The sequence below is a fragment of the Schistocerca nitens genome, chromosome 1, assembly GCF_023898315.1.
Source record: "Schistocerca nitens isolate TAMUIC-IGC-003100 chromosome 1, iqSchNite1.1, whole genome shotgun sequence".
In the NCBI taxonomy this organism is placed as follows: Eukaryota; Metazoa; Arthropoda; class Insecta; order Orthoptera; family Acrididae; genus Schistocerca; species Schistocerca nitens.
The window spans coordinates 628,386,540-628,408,573 of NC_064614.1; the positions used below are offsets into that span (position 1 = coordinate 628,386,540).

Sequence of the window (22,034 nt, forward strand, 5' to 3'; positions counted from 1 at the left end):
GAATCATATTTCATCAGAAAACACAACAGATCGCTATCCAATGGGCTCTCACTTGACACTACTGAAGTCGCAGATGGCGGTGGTTTAGGGTCAGTGGAATGCACACTACGGAGCATGTGGCTTGGAGCTGTCATTGAAGTAACCGATTTGTAACAGTTCCTTGTGTCTCTCTGTGCCAACTGCTTCTCAAATTAGTGGTGCAGATGCAGTACGATGCACCAGATCCATAAGCCGAACGCGATGATCTTGGCATTCAGAAGTGCAGCATGGCCATCCATAGCACGGTCTTCTTGCTAACATACATTTTTGTGGCCACCGCTGCTAGCAACCGTGTACAGTAGCAACATTCCTGCCAAGTCTGTTACCAACATTGCGGAAGGTACGTCCAGTTTCCCGTGACCCTGCTATACTACTTCATTCAAATCAATGAGGTGTTCATAACGATGTCCTTGTCACCTTAAATCCATTCTTGACTAACATCACCTCATCACGTCCAATATCAAAGGTAACTAACGCTCCCGACCGTTACAGCGTGTATTTAAACCAAACCCGACTTGCATCCTCATAGATCCTTATGCGTCTAGCGCGAAATTTGAAAGCATGTTTCAGAGATGGAAACACGTCTACCAACTTTAGTTTATATCTCAGAACTCCTTCTTGGTGTGTAACAACATGGAACACCTGCAGCCACCCTTTCGATGTCATATAGCTACAAGTTTCGGTGATTCAGTACACCATCTTCAGGCCCTAACTGACGCTAAAAAGGGAAATTCCAATCCTACACACTATCCCATCAGTGGCCAACATGTAAGATCTGTTTCCGCAGACTACTGTAGCAGCGATGCTCTGTCTGCAACCATAATGGACGATGGTTGATAATTGCAGACAGCATCGCTGTTACAGTAGTCTCTGGAAACCAGTTCTTAGACAGTTCGTGTATAGTACTGGAAATGGAAATGTCATGTGGCTAGGGCCTCCCGTCGGGTAGACCGTTCGCCTGGTGCAGGTGTTTCGATTTGACGCCACTTCGGCGACCTGCGCGACGAGTGTATAGTACTAGTGTGTACTGAATCACCCGAACTGTTAGCTGTATGATAAATAACATCGAAGGACGGCTGCAGGTGTTCCAGCTTATTACATTCGACCCTCAAACCTTCACCCAGAAGGATGAATTCAGAGAAACGTTTTTGGTGTTGTATTTTTTTCGTCAGTGTGTTTAGTACCTTCCACGTATAACCGGTGAGGTCAGAGAAACACGAAACCAGAACACGAAATGCGTATGAATGATGAATGAGCACTCCTCACCACAGTTCAACGCGTCTGGTAGACCACAAGTACGTTGAAAATAACGAATTTTATGCAGCAGTGATAGAACATTTCGTCACTGACTGACTTGCAATTATAAATAAACTAGCATCCGGGTGCAATGATGATTTTCAGTTTCTTTATTGCACAATTGATTTCGTGGTTACCAAACTACCTAATTTCATACAAACATTTTCTCGAGATTCCATCCACACCAACATGGGGACTGTTTCAGCGACCTCTCAGCCGATTAAGGTGCGTGATCCCCAATTATATTTGTATGGAGACACTAGTATAGGACACCCGACGCTCACTGAGAAGATAATTACGCTTAAACAGATTGTATACAGTGTGTCTCTCCTAAGAGTCGCTAGGCGAATTTTCTCTGTTGTTTCTGTAGATATTTGAAATTTCGTTGTTGTAATATACTTTTTAAAAATATTGAAGTGGAATTTTACCTTCCCATTCGACAGAGGGGCATCAAATTAGTCTGGCGCGATATTCTTTATATCGAAGAGTATCAATAGGTACAGTAAAACACGAAAAATAACCAGATAGTTGGCATGGTCATCCTTCACAGCAAAAACAGAAATATTTGTTTTGTAAAGAAAAACCGCCTTTTTTACGCTGCACTGAATTTTATTTCTCCTAGACGCGTTTCGCCTTTCCACTTTAAGGCATCTTCAGTGATATCTAGAATGATAGGGTTATGTTTGATATGTGTTATTTGTAGATGACAAAACAGTTCACGTTTATGCAAATAAGTGATTACTTACAGTTCGCGTTTTTCGTTGGTATCTCCGTTTCCTCTCATCTGGTCACATACTTAAGGTCTCACTACAACTTTATTCACGAAACATAAGCTTTTTATGCCACGTGCTTTACACCTGAGTTAACCCCAGGGTATTTTGAAGAGCTGACTGATTGCACTAATTTGCATTGGTAAAATTCTTTATCTCACAGTTATTTCTCTCTTTTGGCTGGGAGCACCTATTGAGAATTTATGATTACTATTTGAGATGGTCCTGTATTTATTGTGTAGTCACGATCAATGTAAGTTCACTGCGTGCTGTTTTAATTCAAACCATGTGGACGCTATTGTTCTAATTTTATTTATACATTCTTTTATGGATCCAGGATTACTAATCTCAGCTTAAAATCAAACGTACGCTGCTAAAGGTTTCTCTTGTCTATGATAAATTTATTTCTATCATATTTGAGCTCGTCTAATTTATTTTGGTACTGAGGGTTAATTCTACTGCTTGTCCTTGACTGTTGTATTTATTTCACAGTCTTTTTATAGTGGGTGATTGCTTGTTCCGACTTGATGTTTGATGTAGGCTTCATTATTACTTAGAATTTGTTAATTCAAACTTTTTCTCTGTGTTCTAGTTATACATGAGTTCATTCTGTATTTCGTTTAAACAGAACCACCAGAGTAGGGTGAAACTCTAAGTAATGCTATGATTTAAAATCTCATATTAAATTGTTCAGTTTGTAATTCTAAATCTGTATTGTTGCTTTGGTTGTATTCTTTTGAGTTTCTCAGATTTAAAATGTTAAAGGAATAAGTAATAACAATTTCGGCATCATTTAAAATAAGTTTCTTTTGAAACGAATTGTTGGAGACCGTCCCGTTACACTAAAAAAAAACTAAGTATATGGACAGTTCATCCCTTCTGGGAATAGAAAATCTCTGCAGGTTTGGCCTCTTATGGACATTGATGTCAACAAGGTGTCGATCCTATGCACTCCAAGACTTTCGAGAATTTTTTTAATTTCAAGTATCAAGTAGGATAACAAATGACAGAATTTTTTTCCCTGTAAATAATTGCAAATTTAAAATTTGCTTTTTTCCCTTTACTTGTACTGTGAAACCTTGTTTTTTTGCCGAATTTCATGATTCTACGTCACCTCTATAGATTTTAATGAGTGAGTTCGCGAGTATCAAAATCCGTGTCGTAAGTGGCCGTATCATTACATTACACCGTATCATTACATTTACACCGTATCATTACATTTACACCGTGTCATTACATTTACACCACCAAAGGACATAGACCTCAGTATGGGACAAATTTCAACGTCCACCCCTGGTACTGTTACCGAATGAACGAGTACACACAAGCCGCGGGTTACAACTTGCTATTAATAAGACACTACTACTGCGAAACGTGAAGAAGAAACTAAACTGTTACAGACATGTAAATAGCACATACCTGCAAGTAACAGATTCAGAAACAGAATTTTGAGACTGCTTGCTGTACTAAAATGGGGCGATAACATTGATTAGTTTCAAATTACTGACTTTTAAAAACAAGAAGGAAATATCTGAAATAACAAATATTTTTCGTTAATATTAAAAAACACGGTGAATGATGAAAGCAGTCTTGACTGTTGTTGATTTTTACTATATCAAAAATTAGAGCTTAGCATGGAACGTATTACACGAAATTAGGCCTTTTGATCGTGGTGAGAAGACCAGTGTCTTGGTCGTACGCCATTTCATTCGAATCGGAAACAAGTTTCGGCTTTTCTGCTTGTTTGCGGTTACCCATTTCGCTTAAATCACCACCAAGCTCTATGCAGTGAGCTGTCTGCACTGGCAGCATTGGTGAATGGACACCAAGAGAGATGCGCAAAATATAAAACCAGCTGTGCGTAGTATACGGCCGCCCTCAAAATTAAGTTCATGGAAGGTGGCATGCTGATTGGATATGAAAATGATTAGTTTTCTAGTACAATCACACAAAATTTGGAGTAAGATCCTCTACATTCTATATTTATGGATGTACTACGGAGTGGATTTTCTTCATATATCGAATTCGATGGTTGGTTATGTGCGAGAAGATCGTGCTATGTCTCGCATGAGGAGGAGAAGTGTCTACAAACACCTGTCAGAATTGGACAGTGACAGGTTTGTGGCCTGTCCACACTGCTGGTTACCATTTCGCGATTTTTCTGCTCGCGTTGGCCAAGATAACTTGACAGTCATGTGAATATGCAATATATGCGTTCAGCAGGGCCATACTCAAAGCCACGCAGAACCTCAGCGGCCCAGAGCGACTGGGGTAAGAGAGGACGGACATACTCTTTTTGCTTGGTCGGCAGTGTAGCGACATACAGCCACGTCAAATACCTCACATCAAGAAAAGGACTCGTTTGCACAAGACAACTATCCGCCTGAACAGTGCAGTTTGTGGACCACCACAGACTACCAGCACGGTGACCATTAAAGGCGGCTTCCTTTGACGCAACAACAGAAAGAGGCGCGCAAGCAGTGGCGCAGGTCAATGACAACACAGAACACGGGAGTTGGTCAAAATCGTCTTTTCAGACGCATACAGTATACATTATTCACGTATCACAATGTGGAGGCTCCGAGGAGAGCAAACAACGTCAGATCGTATCCGTCGTTGTCATACAACGCCAGCACCTGGCGCCGTGATGAAGGTTGCCATTGGGTACACAGCACGATCATCTTCGGTTCGCACAGCCGGCAGTTTGGACTGTAGCCATTGCGTTTACGATGTATTTAAGACCGTTGGGCGTGGCGTGTCTTCGAGGACTTCATGAAGTTATCTTTCAACCGTTCCACTTCAAAAAAGGATTAAAGCAGTCTTTAACGCAATAAAATATTTATTTGCTCTGGTAACTGACTTCGGACCGAATGTGACCGCCTTCAGACCAATTATATCACGAAGGTAGTCAGTGGAGATGGACTGAGCAGGTGTCGTGGGTTCATGAACGTCAGCTGCGCCTCCGTGGAGCCACGACACATGCTCCGCTCACCGCAATCGCCTACCACCACGGTACAAATGATCTGAAGTTGGTCAGATGCAGACCAAAACCGGTTACCATTGCAAATAAATTTTTATTGCTATCAACACTGATTTTAATCAGTTTTTTAAAAGTGTTTTAGCTACACCACTGATTTTCTCCACGAGAAATGTTCTCAAAAATTACTAATTCCACTTCAATCTTCGTCATTCAGGCGTTTTACCACACTGAAAGCATCAGCGTCACCTACCCTCCCTGCTATGTCATGGTGTATTGTTGCCGTACACTGTCAGCAACTCTGATATTTCGTTTAGTGGCAAATGACTATCTACATAGAACACAGGTTTCTTCTTAATTGTCTGGAACCTCCACACTTGTGGGCATCTTCGGCCACCGATGTGCATGAAGTATGTGCGTCTGGTACCGGGTGTCTGGTCTCAGCATCATAACCAGTCCACTATCGCAGCTAAATTCGTATAATCCGGACTTGTTAAGTTTGTCTTCCGAGTCTTCAATGAAATTCAGCATGTCTTATGCACACTAGAACAACAACAAAATAAAACTGGAAATTCATCTACTCAAATTATAGTGCTACAGAAGGTACCACAAGATGTGTTCTACTTCCTTATCTCGACAGACTTATCTGTGATAGCGAGGACATAGACGCAGAATCACCAGCAGAACTGGGGAAGTCAGCAGTCTTTCAACGAATGCTGTAGATACAGAAATTACACTCTATATGTCCACAAAGATTCAGCTGTACTCCTATAGCACCCTACCTACAGTCAAATGCGCATTTGGGACCTAGAAAATTCCAGCAAGATCGGCATAAAAGCTCAGTGCCTTTTGCCAAAGATTCTTCTGGTGGATTTTGATGATCAGCTAGCGCGACCACGTTTCAAACGATGGTGAAGAGAAGAAGTGGCCTACGCAACAAGCTCAAAATAGGTACTGATTGAAGACTGGAGCTTGCAGAGCACGTTCTAGGCATGAAACATGGAAGAACGCCATCAAAGGATGGATACGGAATGGCAGGAAGAAAATTTAACGTGGAAGAATCCCAAGGTCAGCAATGTTGTGGAAACCAAAGTATGGATACAGAAGTAGAGGAAAACTTCGTAATATGGAACGATCCTCACTGTTGTGGTAACCAAATGATGGATACAGAAATAGAGGAAGACATCGTGATGAACTTTGACAAAGGATCTGCAATGCATGGACACGAACTGGGAGGAAAATGAAAAACTGGGAGCTGATCGAAGTTCAGTGGAGGAACTTGTTGGCCAGTATAGTACGTAGTACTGGAGAAACTAAGTCTTAAGCGCAGCAGATGGGTAATTTGAGGGTTGTGTCAGTGCTATAATGGACGCTATAAATATACTGGGAAGTCACAGGTTAATGCTGACTATTTTCTTTAATGACACGCTTCGATTGATACATCATCAAATCAGTCAAGGATAAGGGGAATAAGTTATTCATCGGTAAGGAGCCAAGTACCTTATCCATACCTATGTATGCTGTGTTCTCCTTAACCTTAATTAATGTGATGCTATGTAAACTGAAACTCGTCATTAAAGAAAGTAGTCACCATACATCCTATGACGTCTATGATCTTTTATAGAGTCCTTAATAGCACATTCAAATTACATAAAATGGGCGCATATTCTACCTTGTTATTGTAGTAGATGAATTTGTTTCCTCCTCAATTTTGAATTTTGATTATCATATCACCAACGCCGCGCACGTATGGTATGCGAGCGATTTCCACACATGTAGAGGTAGACGTAACCGACTCGAATAGCCGTGCGTGTTGAAGTGCCACTTTCGGGACTATGAGATGCGCCGGCTCCACATCGATTCCTCCTGGCAAACTGACGACGTGAGCTTGAGTGCTGGCCAGTCTATATGTCGTTTTTACACGGTTTGCCATATCTTACCAGGTGAATTCGGACCGGTACCAAGTTTTCACTGACTTCCATAAAAATTATACTTCTCGCGTATAGCTGAGCTACACGTATTTCTTACTGGAGGGTAACGAGGTGGCGACAGGAAGGGCATTACGTCACCTCTTCAATTAACCATTACGCATCCGTAAATAACTACTCAGATCCTGTGCTGATATGGGGCAAAGGAACAAAAAAAAGAAGTAGTACATTCCAGCAGATTAGGTAGACCTGTGGCGACTATGGCGGTCGCACGGCTGGCAGCCACGATCAGCTGACGTAACGCAAGTGTCAACGAGGTTCGCGTGCCGGCCGCGAGGAGCGCTGACATGTACTTACTCCCTGCTGCGGCGCCAAAGAATTACGTAGATTCCTGGGAATCCTTAATTTTTATCACCGTCGTCTGCCACATGCGACAGGACTTCAAGAACGATAACAATAAGATCAAGAAATTGAAAATTGCCTAAATGATGACACAGCAGGCATGCAGCTCTAGCTCATTGATGTACCAGGATCAGACGCTAAGATATATTGCAACACCTCTAATAACAAAGCGCGTCCATTCGTACCGGCTGACCTGCGTAAGCAAGTATTTAATTATCTCACGACTTACGTCATCCAGGGCTAAGGGCGACAACGAAGCTCGTATCTGGTCGTTACGTGTGGCCGGAGATACAAAAAGATTGCCGTCAGTGGGCTCGCGCGTGCGTCAATTGTCAACGCAGAAAAATTTCACGTCATGTTCGCGCGCCAGCAGGCAAATTCCCAGATACGACCGAGAGGTCCGCTCACGTCCACTTGGACGTCGTTTGACCTTTACCGCCCCCAGAGGGTCAACGCTATTTGCTAACCATCATTGATAGATTCACTCGCTGGACAGAAGCTATTCCGATTAACATCTTTCCTGCCGAAACGCTGGCTGCCGCATTTATGTCCAACTGGGTCGCTCGTTTCGGCTGGCCATTACATATAACAACTGACAGAGGACGCCAGTTCGAGTCGGAATTGTTTACTCAGCTGAGCAAGTTTTGTGGCGCATCACATCACGTAACAACGAGTTATCAAATGGTTCAAATGGTTCTGAGCACTATGGGACTTAACATCGGAGGTCATCAGTCGTCTAGAACTTAGAACTATTTAAATCCAACTAACCTAAGGACATCACACACATCCATGCCCGAGGCAGGATTCAACCCTGCGACCATAGCAGTCGCGCGGTTCCGGACTGAAGCGGCTAGAACCGCTCGGCCACCACGGCCGGCAACGAGTTATCATCCAGCCAGCCACGGCATAGTTGAACGGTGGCACCGCTCCCTCAAAGCCGCCCTAATGTGTCACGGATCGACGTGGACCACGGCTCTTCCTTTAGTGCTACTCAGCCTCCGCAGCATCACTAGGCCAGACCTCGATTCATCCCCTGCTGATTTGGTCTATGGGGAATCCATGCGGCTACCAGGCGAATTTATTGATCCAGGTGCCTCACCGGGGTACTTATCACAGTCGTCCCAATTTATAATCCAGTTGCGGGATCGGATTTCACACATGCGACTGCATCCGGCAGCGCAACATGGGACATCGCGTACCTTTGTACATAAAGAGTTTAAGCATTGCGCCCATGCCATGCTACGCAAAGACGGCATTAAACCAGCGCTCACGCCACCTTACACTGGACCACACCACGTAATAACAAGACGGGACAAAATGATGGACATTATGGTGAAAGGAAAATGGAACACAGTGTCGGTCGACCGAGTTAAACCTGCTTTTGTCTTGGAGCAATCTTAAGATGCGTAGAGTTCCCTTCACCGACCAGCGTTTTCGCCAGCTGATAATCCAGCACCTCACGCAGCTCCTTCGACGCAAACACAACGTACAACGCGGCCCGGACGTCGCGTGTACTTTCCGGCCATATTCAAGGACAGCGTCTGAGGCAGTTACCAACAACAACGGAGCTCCGCTCTCCCGTGGGGGGCTATGTGGCGACTAAGGCGGTCACGCGGCTGGCAACCGCCATGACCTGACGGGACACAAGTGTCAACGAGGTTCGCGTGCCGGCTGCGATGATCGCTGACATGTACTTACTCCTTGTCGCGGCGCGCAAGCGTTCGATGACCTTTAAACAACGCGCTACGTTATGATTGTTCCGTTGTTGATGGCTCTGAGCACTATGGGACTTAACATCTGAGGTCATCAGTTCCCTAGAACTTAAAACTACTTAAACCTAACTAACCTAAGGACATCACTCACATCCATGCCCGAGGCAGGATTCTTACTTGCGACCGTAGCGGTCGCGCGGTTCCAGACTGAAGCGCCTAGAACCGCTCCGCCACACCGGCCGGCTGGGGACTGATGACCTCAGATGTTAAGTCCCATAGTGCTCAGAGCCAGCCTGAGTGATCTCCATAAAAAACAAGGTAAACATAGAAGACGTACTTCTTCCACAATAAGAACGCGCTAGTTAGTCGCAAGCCTAACGCAGAGTGGGAACGGGACAGACTCGTGAACTCACCTTGGAGGAGGCGAGCTTCATGCCAGCTCGGATGGCCGCAATGAGGGTGCGGACGTCGTTGGGGTGGTCCAGGTAGTTGGCGTAGATGAGCGGCGGCTGCAGCGGGTCTGCGGAGCGCAGCTTGATCTGGCCGCGGCTCTCGGGGTGCAGCACCACCGGCGAGATGGACACGTGGCGGGGCATCGGCGTCTCGGAGGCCCTGTCGCCCACCTCCCCGGTGCGCGCGCAGTTGGCCAGGTAGCCGGCGAAGAACAGCTGCACGTCCGGGTCAGCCGTGGGCCCGCTCTCTGCGGGGAGAAAGCGAGCACTGTAACTTCTCTATCTGTCCTACCTTCCGCACGAGACAGATTTATAACGGGACCACGCATCGATCCGTGGAGAGCCGTCAGCTGCCACACGAGTCACAATGCATGGCGACTTTAGGACTTCTACAGAAATATAGCCTACGAAGATTTACCCATTCTTAAAGCGGCGTTTCCACTTATCAGCAGCTGCCTGTTGTCAGATGCCACTAACTTCTATGCTGCCAATCTTCTTCCGACAGTTTCGTCTATGCAGTAGTTGCCTCAGAGTGGTCCTCGGCCTTTCTCAGCTCCTTCTCCCTAGTGGAGACCAGCTGAGCAAACATTGCGGCTGTCGTTGCTGCTCCATCCAATCATACCATCTCAGTGCTCGAGCATTAATCGTATTTGAGAGTGGTTCGAACGCATCCATCTTGTAATGTTACGTGAGCCTCACTGCCCTTAACTAATTTGTGCCTAATTTTATTCTGAGAAGCTCAGTAATGTATGTAAATACCAAGTGAAGCGCAGTTGTAATGCTAGGCCGTCGCTCAGAACGTATTGTTACATTTAATGAATATTGATATTTTAGTGATAAAACCGAGTAAAGTATGTGTAGCAGTTGCCAAACATCTATGTATACAAATTTTCTGGAAGTGAAGAATAGAAATATCTTCTTTTTGGAAAAGGAGGTGAATTTCATTGTCGTCGCTGTCTATCAATCGACAGAATTGTAAGTGTTCAAAGTTCACTAAAATACAGAAAAATAAATGCATTCTCTATAGTTTCCATTCAATACGTAACAACATCTCATAATTTCATAATTACAGTAACTGGATTATGTTCTTGTACAATAGTATGGTGCTGAACTCCACTGATCAATTTTGATGTAGCAGAACGTGTAGCTTGAAGGAAGTTTGTGTGCCAAGCAATCTCCTTTTCTCACGAAAAGCAGATTGCTGTTTAATCGTATCTACGTACAACAGTGGCCCCTTAGGTATGATAAGCTACGAAAACTTGGTCTCAAAGCTACCCGCAATACGGCCAAGTAACCAACAGAGTCGTACTTTAAATCTTAAAGAACAATAACTTCCTCCAAATTATAATACATCACCGACTGGTGCAGAAGCTGATCATTTAAGGAGGCAGCAGGTACCAGTTACGACTTAAAGTAGAGTCTCAATCAAAATCAATCTCTCTCTCTCCAAACACATATATAAATATTCATATTATTACGATAAAAGTCATTTTATAATCTCCACTATTACATATTAATTCCTCAGTAGATCCAAGTGTGTGGCTCTCATGCTTCGCCATAATCCATCCATTTCGACAGCCTCAATTTCCCCCTTTGCTCTCCTTCAGAGTCCAACAATCTTAACGGTAAATCCAAATGCTTTCCACCACTGCTAGTGGCACTACTTTCTTTGTTCGTCTGGATACGTGTCGACTCCAGAAGATACCATTTAATGCTTCCCTCGCTTGATTTATTCTGTAGGGTACGACCACTTTACACTGACCAGTCTTATGGATTAGTGAAGCCCGATACTTGAACACTTCACGTATCTTCACCGGAGAAACTCAACTCCCAACAAAATGATATTCTGTTTAATTCATATTGATTGTTAGTCCCCATTCTTTATAAGCATCTATTAATTTCTCTTTTGATACATCGCATCATTCTTATCCAGAGCAGTAAGTACTTGAGCATCGGCAAACAGTAATTAATGTAAGTGTTGATGCTGTACTGCCGGCTGCGCGTGGCCGAAAGGTTCTAGGCGCTTCAGTCCGGAACCGCGCGACTGCTACGGTCGCAGGTTCGAATCCTGCCTCGGGCATGGATGTGTGTGATGTCCTTAGGTTAGTTAGGTTTAAGTAGTTCTAAGTTCTAGGGGACTGATGACCTCAGATGTTAAGTCCCATAGTGCTCAGAGCCATTTGAACCATTTTTGATGCTGTACTACGACACACTGACTTGTTCACTGCGTGCTCCATCAACCAAGAATAGCTTCTAAATACAACTTAAATACGTTTGGTGCCACAGAACATTCTTGTCTCAATCTTTTACTTGTTCTGAAGCTTTTCGATATCTTACCACCAATCTTGACAACTACCTCGTGTTGGTGGTACATCCGATTCATCAGCTCTATTAATGCACAGTCCACTCAAACATTTTCCAGTGCTGTCCATAGTAATTTCCTTGGCATAGAATCATAGGCCTTTTCTAAATCAACGAACTAGAAATGGAGATATTTTTAATTTTTGCGATCATTTTCTCATACATCTGGCGCACATTAAAGCTGTTACAGTACAGCTATTCCCAGCAGTGAAACCTGACTGCTGCTGAGATAAAACGACAATGACAACCTTTTTCCAGTCTTGTACTATACTACTCAAACCTACTGACAGAGACCAATACACTTATTCCCCTGTAATTAATCGAATATCTCCTACTACCTTTCTTATACATGGCAGTAATATGTATGTATCTTCCATTCTTGGGGTACTTCATCTCCTTGAGCCACTTTATTAAAAATGATTACTAGCGCCGATACGACTTTAGGTCCTCCGTAATTCAATAATTCCATATATCTCCAAGACCGGCTGCCTTTCAATTTTTTTTTATTTTTAAAGGGTCCGATAAGCTTCATTGTCAGTCACCTCTTTTACAGAATAAATCTCCGCTTCGTTCAGCTCTTATGAAAACTTCCCTATGCTATATATGAAGATCTTTAAACTGTGTCTTCCATTCCTAGAAACAGTACTAGTAGTTTGCTGACGAATATTTGACTTACATTCCTTTTTTTCCTCATTCGCGTAGGATTGAAATTAATAATAGCCGTTAAAGTTTCTTTGACTGTAGCAACGATACTCGCTAACAGGCTGTACTCCAATGCTAGACTAACGAGACGCTCTTTATACGTCCTGCTTAGAGCTGTCAATACACAGCAGAAACGTATCACCCGTGAAGTCGAACTTATATGTGGAGCCCTGTCACACTCTACGTGTCTTTGCGGCAGTACCACGTGTACCAGGACGATCTAGACCGTTTCTTTCCTTTCACTGTGACAACAATTATTGACAATGTAAAGCCTATGAATTCACAATTTGTCTGAATATACCACAAGCTGCTTCAATTATAATGCTTCATATTTTCGTAAAAAGTCTAACACTGTATGCCTTTTCTGAAACAATGGCATTTACTTTATTAAAATGAACAGTTTCGGCCTATACTTAGGCCATATTCAGACAACACCATCAGCTGAAGTTGACGATGCATAGAACAGCCAGTTGACCTCAGTCGCTGAAGTATAGAACAGCCAGTTGATCTCGGTCGTCGAAACTGCAGTTTATCGTGCTGTCTGAAGACGGCCTAAGTATAGGCCGAAACTGGTCAGTTTAATAAATTACCATCGCGAAATAGACTGTTTTTTCACTGATTTTATGTAGATTACAGGATCGCTGCTTCCCAAAAGTGTTACCAAAAGTGTAGAACCATTTTCCCTCAGAAAATCGTACTAGCTTTGAAGGCCAGTTGTGTGCGATAAAAGCTGTAAAGTTTTCTCCAAGCTGGTGTTTTTATAGTACGATCAGTTTACGACTTAATCAGTTTTACGTTCTTCTGATCTGCTGTTTGTGAGATACAGAAAAGTAGCGGTAGCTTGATAAGTACTTGTTTACGTGAAAAAAATGGCGGATAATTTTGTGATCCGTTTCAGGATTACTTCCACGTCGTCTGATTTTCCGTACACGACGAATATTCACAGGGCCACGGGATTATTTTTTCAACTCAGACAACTTTCGGCTCATAGATGATTCCAATATCTTTTAACCTTGGCCAATAGTCATTAGGAGCTCATGAAACAAAGACAAAAGCGTTTCCACAACTTCATTAATCATCGAGATACTTTCACCAGCTCTATTTCTTTTTTATGTAGGTATGGTATTTCTTTTACCGAATCAGCAGAACTATGTTAGACAAATTGAATGATAACCAATTTGGAGAACTGAAAGAAATTTACGATGCCGAAGTTCATTGATTATGAGGATCTCTGCGCTGCTCTTATGGCGTTTGAACGACGAGCCCTCGGATGTTTAGTCAACTTACTGTGGAACTAGCGCTCCGGGATAAGCGATATGAGATGATTACGTTACTCACGATGAAACTTGAAGAATGGAGTAAACGAACAGACGGCAGACATTTCCAAAGGCCGAACAGCAGCACTAAAATCCACACATTTAATTTATTTTTACTCCGTAATTTCTTTTCAGACGTACGGTAGAGCTATATCACTTCAGAAGCATTACAGGAGCTGTCAAACGAGCTGGACGATCTATTGTACTACGAACATGAGTTGACAGTTAACCAAAGATATATGAACTTGTTTCGAATAGCAAAAATGAGATTAGTGGCAAATCTACCATCAGAAATTTGGGAAATGTAGTGTAACAAGTGAGTGAACTCGGCTACCACGGAAGCTAAATGACGGGCGAACAGCAAAGCGAGGTTGATGTGGACTAACAGAGTCAGAGAATGCATTCCTCTATAACCTATCTTCACTGCAACAGAATATAGGCCTGAATCCTCTGAGGAGAAAATTTATGGCAACATACGTTGCAGCACTCTATGAATCACACGCCACAGAAAAACCGAGAAAGAAAAGATTAGAAGTGCTTGGGATGCGGTGTTATAGAACAATGCTGAAAATCAACTGGGTCGATAAGGTAATAAATCAGAAAATTTTCCTCACAATCAGTGACAAAATAAATGTAATAAAAACTAACTAAAAGAATGGATAGGGTGATAGAACATGCATTAAGACATGAGGCAATAGGCTCCATGCTACTACTCCCAGACGAAGGTAATGGAATTCGCGGAGGACCCCATCAAATAAATCAGAAAACTAGTGTCCAACAAAACTTAAAAACGGAAATTAGGCTCACACGGATCTACTATTCGTGTATAAAAAAGCTATAGCTCAATTAAAAAGGAGAAAAACTATGATTTATTAAGTTACGAAATCTATTTGTCCTCATCACTGAAGAAAAACCTACAATCAGCCATATTTTTTTCCGAACGGTTTATTCGCTGTACGCAGTTTCTGACGGAGGCCTATTGTCAAACATTAGCGACGGTTTCTCGCAGAAATTTAAAATTTTGTCTTGTGGATAAGTTTTACATTATACATCGAAACATACAGGTCTGCTGCACTGGTTTGATACATTCTGAATCACCAGCTTGGACTGACGATACGCCCAAGACTGCCTACTGTGTAATAAATCATTCATTCAAAAAATACATCTTGTGGCAACCTTCTCTTCAGTGACGGCCGTTGTTTTGGTATTCGTCTAGGATAAAAGACATTACAGATATCTTAAACAAATGAATAATAATTACTCGAGAGGAAGAATTTCGACGGCTGACCTGTATATATGGTGTGCTGTTCATCATATCCAGTTTAAATAACATTTTGTCAGGAAGCAATATAAGAAACAAATCAGGCAAACTTTGTGTAGCCACTAGGTGGACATTAAGCAACATGACAGTCTTTCTTGTAACTTTGTTCGTCACGAAGATAAGAACAGCAGAACAGCTTTCATTAAATATCAACCGATACAGATTGTTCGGAAATTCCCCTTATAAGCTTCTAGGGGAGTGAGTACATAATATTCTGAATAGGAACCCCTCTCCGTAAACGTACCGTTTTGTGCTACAGCCGTTTGAAAACATATTTGCCACGCAGATATGCAATTGGATGATTTAATCTACCCTATCGCTTTGATCGAGATCGAAACTCATTCATGTGTCTGTGTTAGAGCCACTAGGCTGAGTACAAGTTCGCAGAATACATTGACATGAGCCTTCTGAAGGGCGAATCTCACGGTAGCGGGAGTGCTGCTCGTCGCCTTTATCGACATCGTTTTCCACGACGTCCGGCTCCATCATATACCCTTTTCGCCAAAATTACGCAACGGTTTCGAGAAAGGGTACCTTCACCGTTATCAAGTGTCACTATTGTGTTTCTACGAGACACACCGCACACCCGAATTGGAAGAGGCGATAATGCATCACGTTAAGAGTACTTGGTCAATGTGTACACAAGCAAATTCTTTGGCTATTAACGAGTGAAATTTTAAAACAAGTGATATAGTTTGTAAAAGTGGTCGTGTTACCAACATATTTTGAAACGGATATAGCACGGAAATGGAACGTTTCTGGATATCGGTTCTAATTCGAAATATTATCTACTCACTCCCCTCTGCAAGCGTTAGAAGTTTGTAATGGGAGTATGACAATACCCTGTATTTTTTATTCCGTAATCTACTTCCTTTTCTCAAAAACGTATCACAATGTATAGTTCATTTAAACATGACGTTATTAAAAATATAACACAAAACTGACTTTGAGTCTCCTGCACCGGCAAACAGTGTAAGTACCCGGTGTAACGTAACTCGTCCACTTATTGGAGATGACATTAGCTAATGGAAACACAGAGAAAACGCCACTCTCTGTGGTGTTCCTCTGTATGAATAGCATTATTTCCACTTTCAACCATAATAAAATGAAAGTAATGATAATGCACTAACTAAAGACAAACTTTATACAACATGTCGTTTAAAACTACTACAGTGGTATGCGCATTTCAGCTATCATTCTGACAACTTACAAAGTAGGTAAGTGAGGATCATTTCTGACTTCTCTTCGTTTGCGTACACTGCACTTACACATTCCTTCAACTCAAGAGGTGACTGAGCGACTGGAATGCATTTTCTTGTGTTCCATTTGTTTATTGTCAACTTCAGCAAGTGGACGAGTTGCGTAACCCCAGGTACCTGCACTATGTATTGGGGTAGAGGACTCAAACTCAGTTTTGTGTAATGTTTTCAGTAACATCATGTTTACATGAATGATACACTGTGATACGCTTTACACCAGTCTTCAGGTGAGGCAGTGCATTACTGATTAAAGAACAGTATGGGATTCAATTAGACTCCTGTGCATATCTTTATAACGAACAAACTTAAAAGAAAGGCACTCGTGCTGGTTATTGTCCTCCTCGTAACTAGACGAAGTTTCATGATACTTATTTTATTCTACTTCTGGACGGAAAATTATTCGGGGTAGTTAAGATAAATGGGGCAACCAGTATACAGGGTGGTTCATTGATCGTAACCGGGCCAAATATCTCACGAAATAAGCGTCAAACGAAAAAACTTCAAAGAACGAAACTCGTCTAGCTTGAAGGGGGAAAACAGATGGCGCTATGGTTGGCCCGCTAGATGGCGCTGCCATAGGTCAAACGGATATCAACTGCTTTTTTTTAAATAGGAATCCTCACTTTTTATAACATATTCGTGTAGTACGTAAATAAATATGAATGTTTTAGTTGGACCACTTTTTCGCTTTGTGATAGATGGCGCTGTAATAGTCACAAGCATATGGCTCACAATTTTAGACGAACAGTTGGTAACAGGTAGGTTTTTCAAATTAAAATACAGAACGTAGGTACGTTTGAACATTTTATTTCGGTTGTTCCAATGTGATACATGTAACTTTGTGAACTTATCATTTCTGAGAACGCATGCTCTTACAGCGTGATTACCTGTAAATACCATATCAATCAATAAATGTTCAAAATGATGTCCGTCAACCTCAATGCATTTGGCAATACGTGTAACGACATTCCTCTCAACAGCGAGTAGTTCGCCTTCCGTAATGTTCGCACTTGCATTGACAATGCGCTGACGCCTCTTGTCGGGCGTTGTCGGTGGATCACGATAGCAAATATCCTTCAACTTTCCGCACAGAAAGAAATCCAGGGACGTCAGATCCGGTGAACATGCGGGCCATGGTATGGTGCTTCGACGACCAATCCACCTGTCATGAAATATACTATTCAATACCGCTTCAACCGGACGCGAGCTATGTGCCGGACATCCATCATGTTGGAACTACATCGCCATTCTGTCATGCAGTGAAACATCTTGTAGTAACATCGGTAGAACATTACGTAGGAAATCAGCATACATTTCACCGTTTAGATTGCCATCGATGAAATGGGGGCCAATTATCCTTCCTCCCATAATGCCGCACCATACATTAACTCGCCAAGGTCGCTGATGTTCCACTTGTCGCAGCGATCGTGGATTTTCCGTTGCCCAATAGTGCATATTATGCCGGTTTACGTTACCGCTGTTGGTGAATGACGCTTCGTCGCTAAATAGGACGCGTGCAAAAAATCTGTCGTCGTCCCGTAATTTCTCTTGTGCCCAGTGCCAGAACTGTACACGACGTTCAAAGACGTCTCGATGCAATTCATGGTGCAAAGAAATATCGTACGGGTGCAATAGATGTTGATGTAGCATTCTCAACACCGACGTTTTTGAGATTCCCGATTCTCGCGCAACGCCTGCTACTGATGTGCGGATTAGCCGCGACAGCAGCTGAAACACCTACTTGGGCATCATCATTTGTTGCAGGTCGTGGTTGACGTTACACATGTGGCTGAATCCTTCCTGTTTCCTTAAATAACGTAACTATCCGGCGAACTGTCCGGACACTTGGATGATATCGTCCAGGATACCGAGCAGCATACATAGCACACGCCATTTGGGCATTTTTATCACAATAGCCATACATCAACACGACATCGACCTTTTCCGCATTTGGTAAACGGTCCATTTTAACACGGGTAATGTATCACGAGGCAAATACCGTCCGCACTGGCGGAATGTTACGTGATACCACGTACTTATACGTTTGTGACTATTACAGCGCCTTCTATCCCAAAGCGAAAAAAGTGGTCCAACTAAAACATTCATATTTCTTTAAGTACTGCACGAATATGTATTAAAAATGGGGGTTCCTATCTTTAAAAAAAACGCAGTTGATATCCATTTGACCTATGGCAGCGCCATTTAGCGGGCCAACTATAGCGCCATCTGGTTTCCCCCTTGAAGCTAGACGAGTTTCTTCCTTTGTAGTTTTTTTTTCGTTTGTTGCCTATTTCGTGAGATATTTGGCCCGGTCACTATCAATGTTCCACCCTGTAGTATGCACCGTTTCAGCAACGCAGTGCCAATCGCAGCGGTGATAAGAAGAATTTCGCTGAGGTGTGGCTGACTTACTGGGCCCCGGCGGGGTGAGGCCCGAGTAGAGCTTGGCGGTGATCTGCGAGAGCCCGGTGCTGGAGAGCGGGCCGCTGCGGCTCGTCATGTACTCGACGGCGGCCGCCCAGTCCAGGTCGCGCTGGTCCGTCTCGTTGTGCAGCTCCGTGTCCAGGAAGAACGCCACGTGGTTGTGCAGGTTGCGCCCCACGCCGGGCAGGTCGTGCACCACCTGCAACGACGCAAGCTTTTGGTTCTCATCTGGCGGATGGCGATGTAGGGGCGCGGAGATACTCGACATATCAACAAAACGAAAAATTTCTATGTGCAGTGTATGTCTGAAACATCAAGTAAATCGACTACTAAGTAAGTAGGGGTAATACACGCAGGTGAGCCATTAGACAGGATAAATAAGGAAACACGAGGCGCATCCATAAATTAAGATTCCCTGACGTCGTAAACAAATGGCTCTGAGCATTATGGGACTTAACATTTATGGTCATCAGTCCCCTAGAACTTAGAACTACTTAAACCTAACTAACCTAAGGACATCACACACATCCATGCCCGAGGCAGGATTCGAATCTGCGACCGTAGCAGTCGCGCGGCTCCGGACTGAGCGCCTAGAACCGCTAGACCACCGCGGCCGGCGACGTCGTAAACAGATGAAAAGTATAATTTAATTGATAAATTTATTGGAATAGATAGAGGAAGTGTTGAACTATTTCTCGTCACCGGAATTCAAGCACTTCTTATACCGTGGGACCAACTTCTGTACCCCTGTCTTATAGAAATCTCACACAGTGGATTCAAACCACGGCCTCTCTATCAGTCTGAGAACATTGACTCCGAACGGCCAGGAATTCGTTGTCTTTCCGGAACGCATGGAAACCACTGGAAGCGAGGTCCAGGATGTAGGGCGGATGGTCAAACTTTCCAGCCGAACGTTTGTAGGAGCTCTGTTGTCCGGAGAGGTCTCCGTGGCCGAGTGCTATTGTGCAGCTAGACAACTTCCCGTGCCGGTTTTTCTAAAGGACCCGTTGCAATTACCACATTGTTTTATTACAAGAAAATCAAATCAGTCGCCATGTGCTTTGTTTTGTGTTCTGTGCTCAATTGCTTTGGCACTAACCTGGCGCGCAGTTTCCAGAACAATAGGTTCACAGTCTAATGCAACAAGGAGTGGCACACCTGCGTAATTTGGCTGCTGAGTTTCCTGACTATGTAGCGACAACTCTCCAAAACGCGTTCCCGCACAGGCTCCACGGCATGGCCTGTAATTGTGTATGGGTTCGCGCTGCACTTCGTGAAAATTTTTGATGACCCAATACAGAGTCTGTACCAGCGACATGCCATTTGCTTGCTCATTACTTTAGGCCTATAGACATGTCAGATGATGAATTTCAGACGGCACTGTGCTGTTTACATTCAAACACGTCATAACCGACCGCACTTCGTACGCGGGGGGAGCTGGAATAGCAGCTACCAGATTCAACCGCTGCTACGAAGCTACTATGAGACCTCTGGAAGTTCCGTTAGAGTAATGACGTATCACGGCGCATGCGCTATCACGTAGACACAGTCACTTCACGTAGCTGTTGGGCAAGTGGGAAACTTACTTTATGTACGCGCCTGGTATGTAAGCGGAATAGCGCCCTACAGAACAAAATAAGTGGCAGTGGGAGGACATGTGCTCAGATGCTCATTCTGATTCGTGTACCAATAGTGCTCAAACAAAGTGAAAGAAATTTCGTACATAGTCCTATGCAGCACAGTGCATGGCTAAGTTAGTATGCTGCGTATTATCTAGCAAATGCACAGCAAGATCCGCCCTGCCCGTTGTTTTCTTCGGTCACAAGACTTCTTTGACGCAGTTCCGCATACTAGTCTACACTCTGCAAGCCTCTTCATCCCTAAATAACTACCGCGACCTACAGCTGTTTTGTCCTGCTTATTATACTGAAGCCATACAGCAGAGCGGCACTTCTTCGGGAAATGTTACGATTGTTGTCCATTTTCTTTCAGCGCTTCCTGGTAGCAAGGAAATGTCGGCTAATACTGCAAGGCCATATATAAAAGGAACAAGCCAGCGGTAATGAGGCATATCAGTCGGTTAGAATGTGCACAGCAGCATCGTTTAGAAGCGCGAGAAGCCAGCGAAGAAATAACAACGCTCTTGGTTTCGTCCGCTCATCTTTGCCATTTTGTAACTCCACCAGTACTTACGGCTGCCGCGCGGAATGGCCGCGCGGTTTGAGATGCCATTCACGGATTGCGCGACCCCTCCCGCCGGAGGATCGAGTCTCCCTGCGTGTGCGTGCTGTTCTTAGTTTACGTTGTACTTTAAGTAGTATGTAAGTCTATGGACCGATGATCTCAGCACTTTGGTCCCTTAGGAATTCACACACATTTTAACTTAACGGATTAGTTCGGATTAATGTTGTTTCTCTTATCGTATACGACCTACATTCAATTCGCTGCACACGGTAGCAAGACTCCATCTTCTCCTAAATTCACCTTCCTCCAACAGTTTACTATTGCGAGCATTTGGAAATGGTAATGCAGAAGGGACCGAGTCAGGTCGTTGGATAGTGGTTTCGTATTCAAATCGCCCTCAGCTCCGCGACATGAATAACATCCCAGTCTTCAACACTTGCAGCCGCCTGATTTCCCGTCGCTCTCTTATTTCCTTCCATGGGCCCACAAGGAACGTAATGTAATGTAATTGTCCAAAAGGGACTAGGAAACAGTCATTGCCGATTTTGTTACTCGACTGACAGCTGATGAAAGCTGTAAACCTTACCAGTCGTTCTACAAAGAGGCCAGATCTGTTACTTTCTTACATAAGCTGAAACACAAAACTGTGCAAATGCAGGCCGGGGTGGCCGAGCGGTTCTAGGCGCTACAGTCTGGAACTGCGTGACCGCTACGGTCGCAGGTTTGAATCCTGCCTCGGGCATGGATGTCTGTGATGTCCTGAGGTTAGTTAGGTTTAAGTAGTTCTAAGTTCTAGGAGACTGATGACCTCAGAAGTTAAGTCCCATAGTGCTCAGAGCCATTTTTTAGTGTGCAAATCAAAAGTGGTCCATCGGAAGTCACCAAAAATGT

At 43.6% G+C, this 22,034-nt stretch overlaps 1 protein-coding gene across 1 annotated transcript in view; it reads right to left on the reverse strand.

Moving 5' to 3' along the window:
• LOC126236645 (glucose dehydrogenase [FAD, quinone]-like) overlaps positions 1 to 22,034 on the reverse strand; it is a 209,150-nt gene that overhangs the window by 4,916 nt on the left and 182,200 nt on the right. The window contains exons 6-7 of the mRNA XM_049946108.1: positions 18,948 to 19,158; positions 9,538 to 9,824 (exon numbers count right to left, since the gene is read on the reverse strand). Of these exons, the coding sequence (XP_049802065.1) occupies positions 9,538 to 9,824; positions 18,948 to 19,158 (498 nt within the window). The remainder of the gene's footprint in view (positions 1 to 9,537; positions 9,825 to 18,947; positions 19,159 to 22,034) is intronic.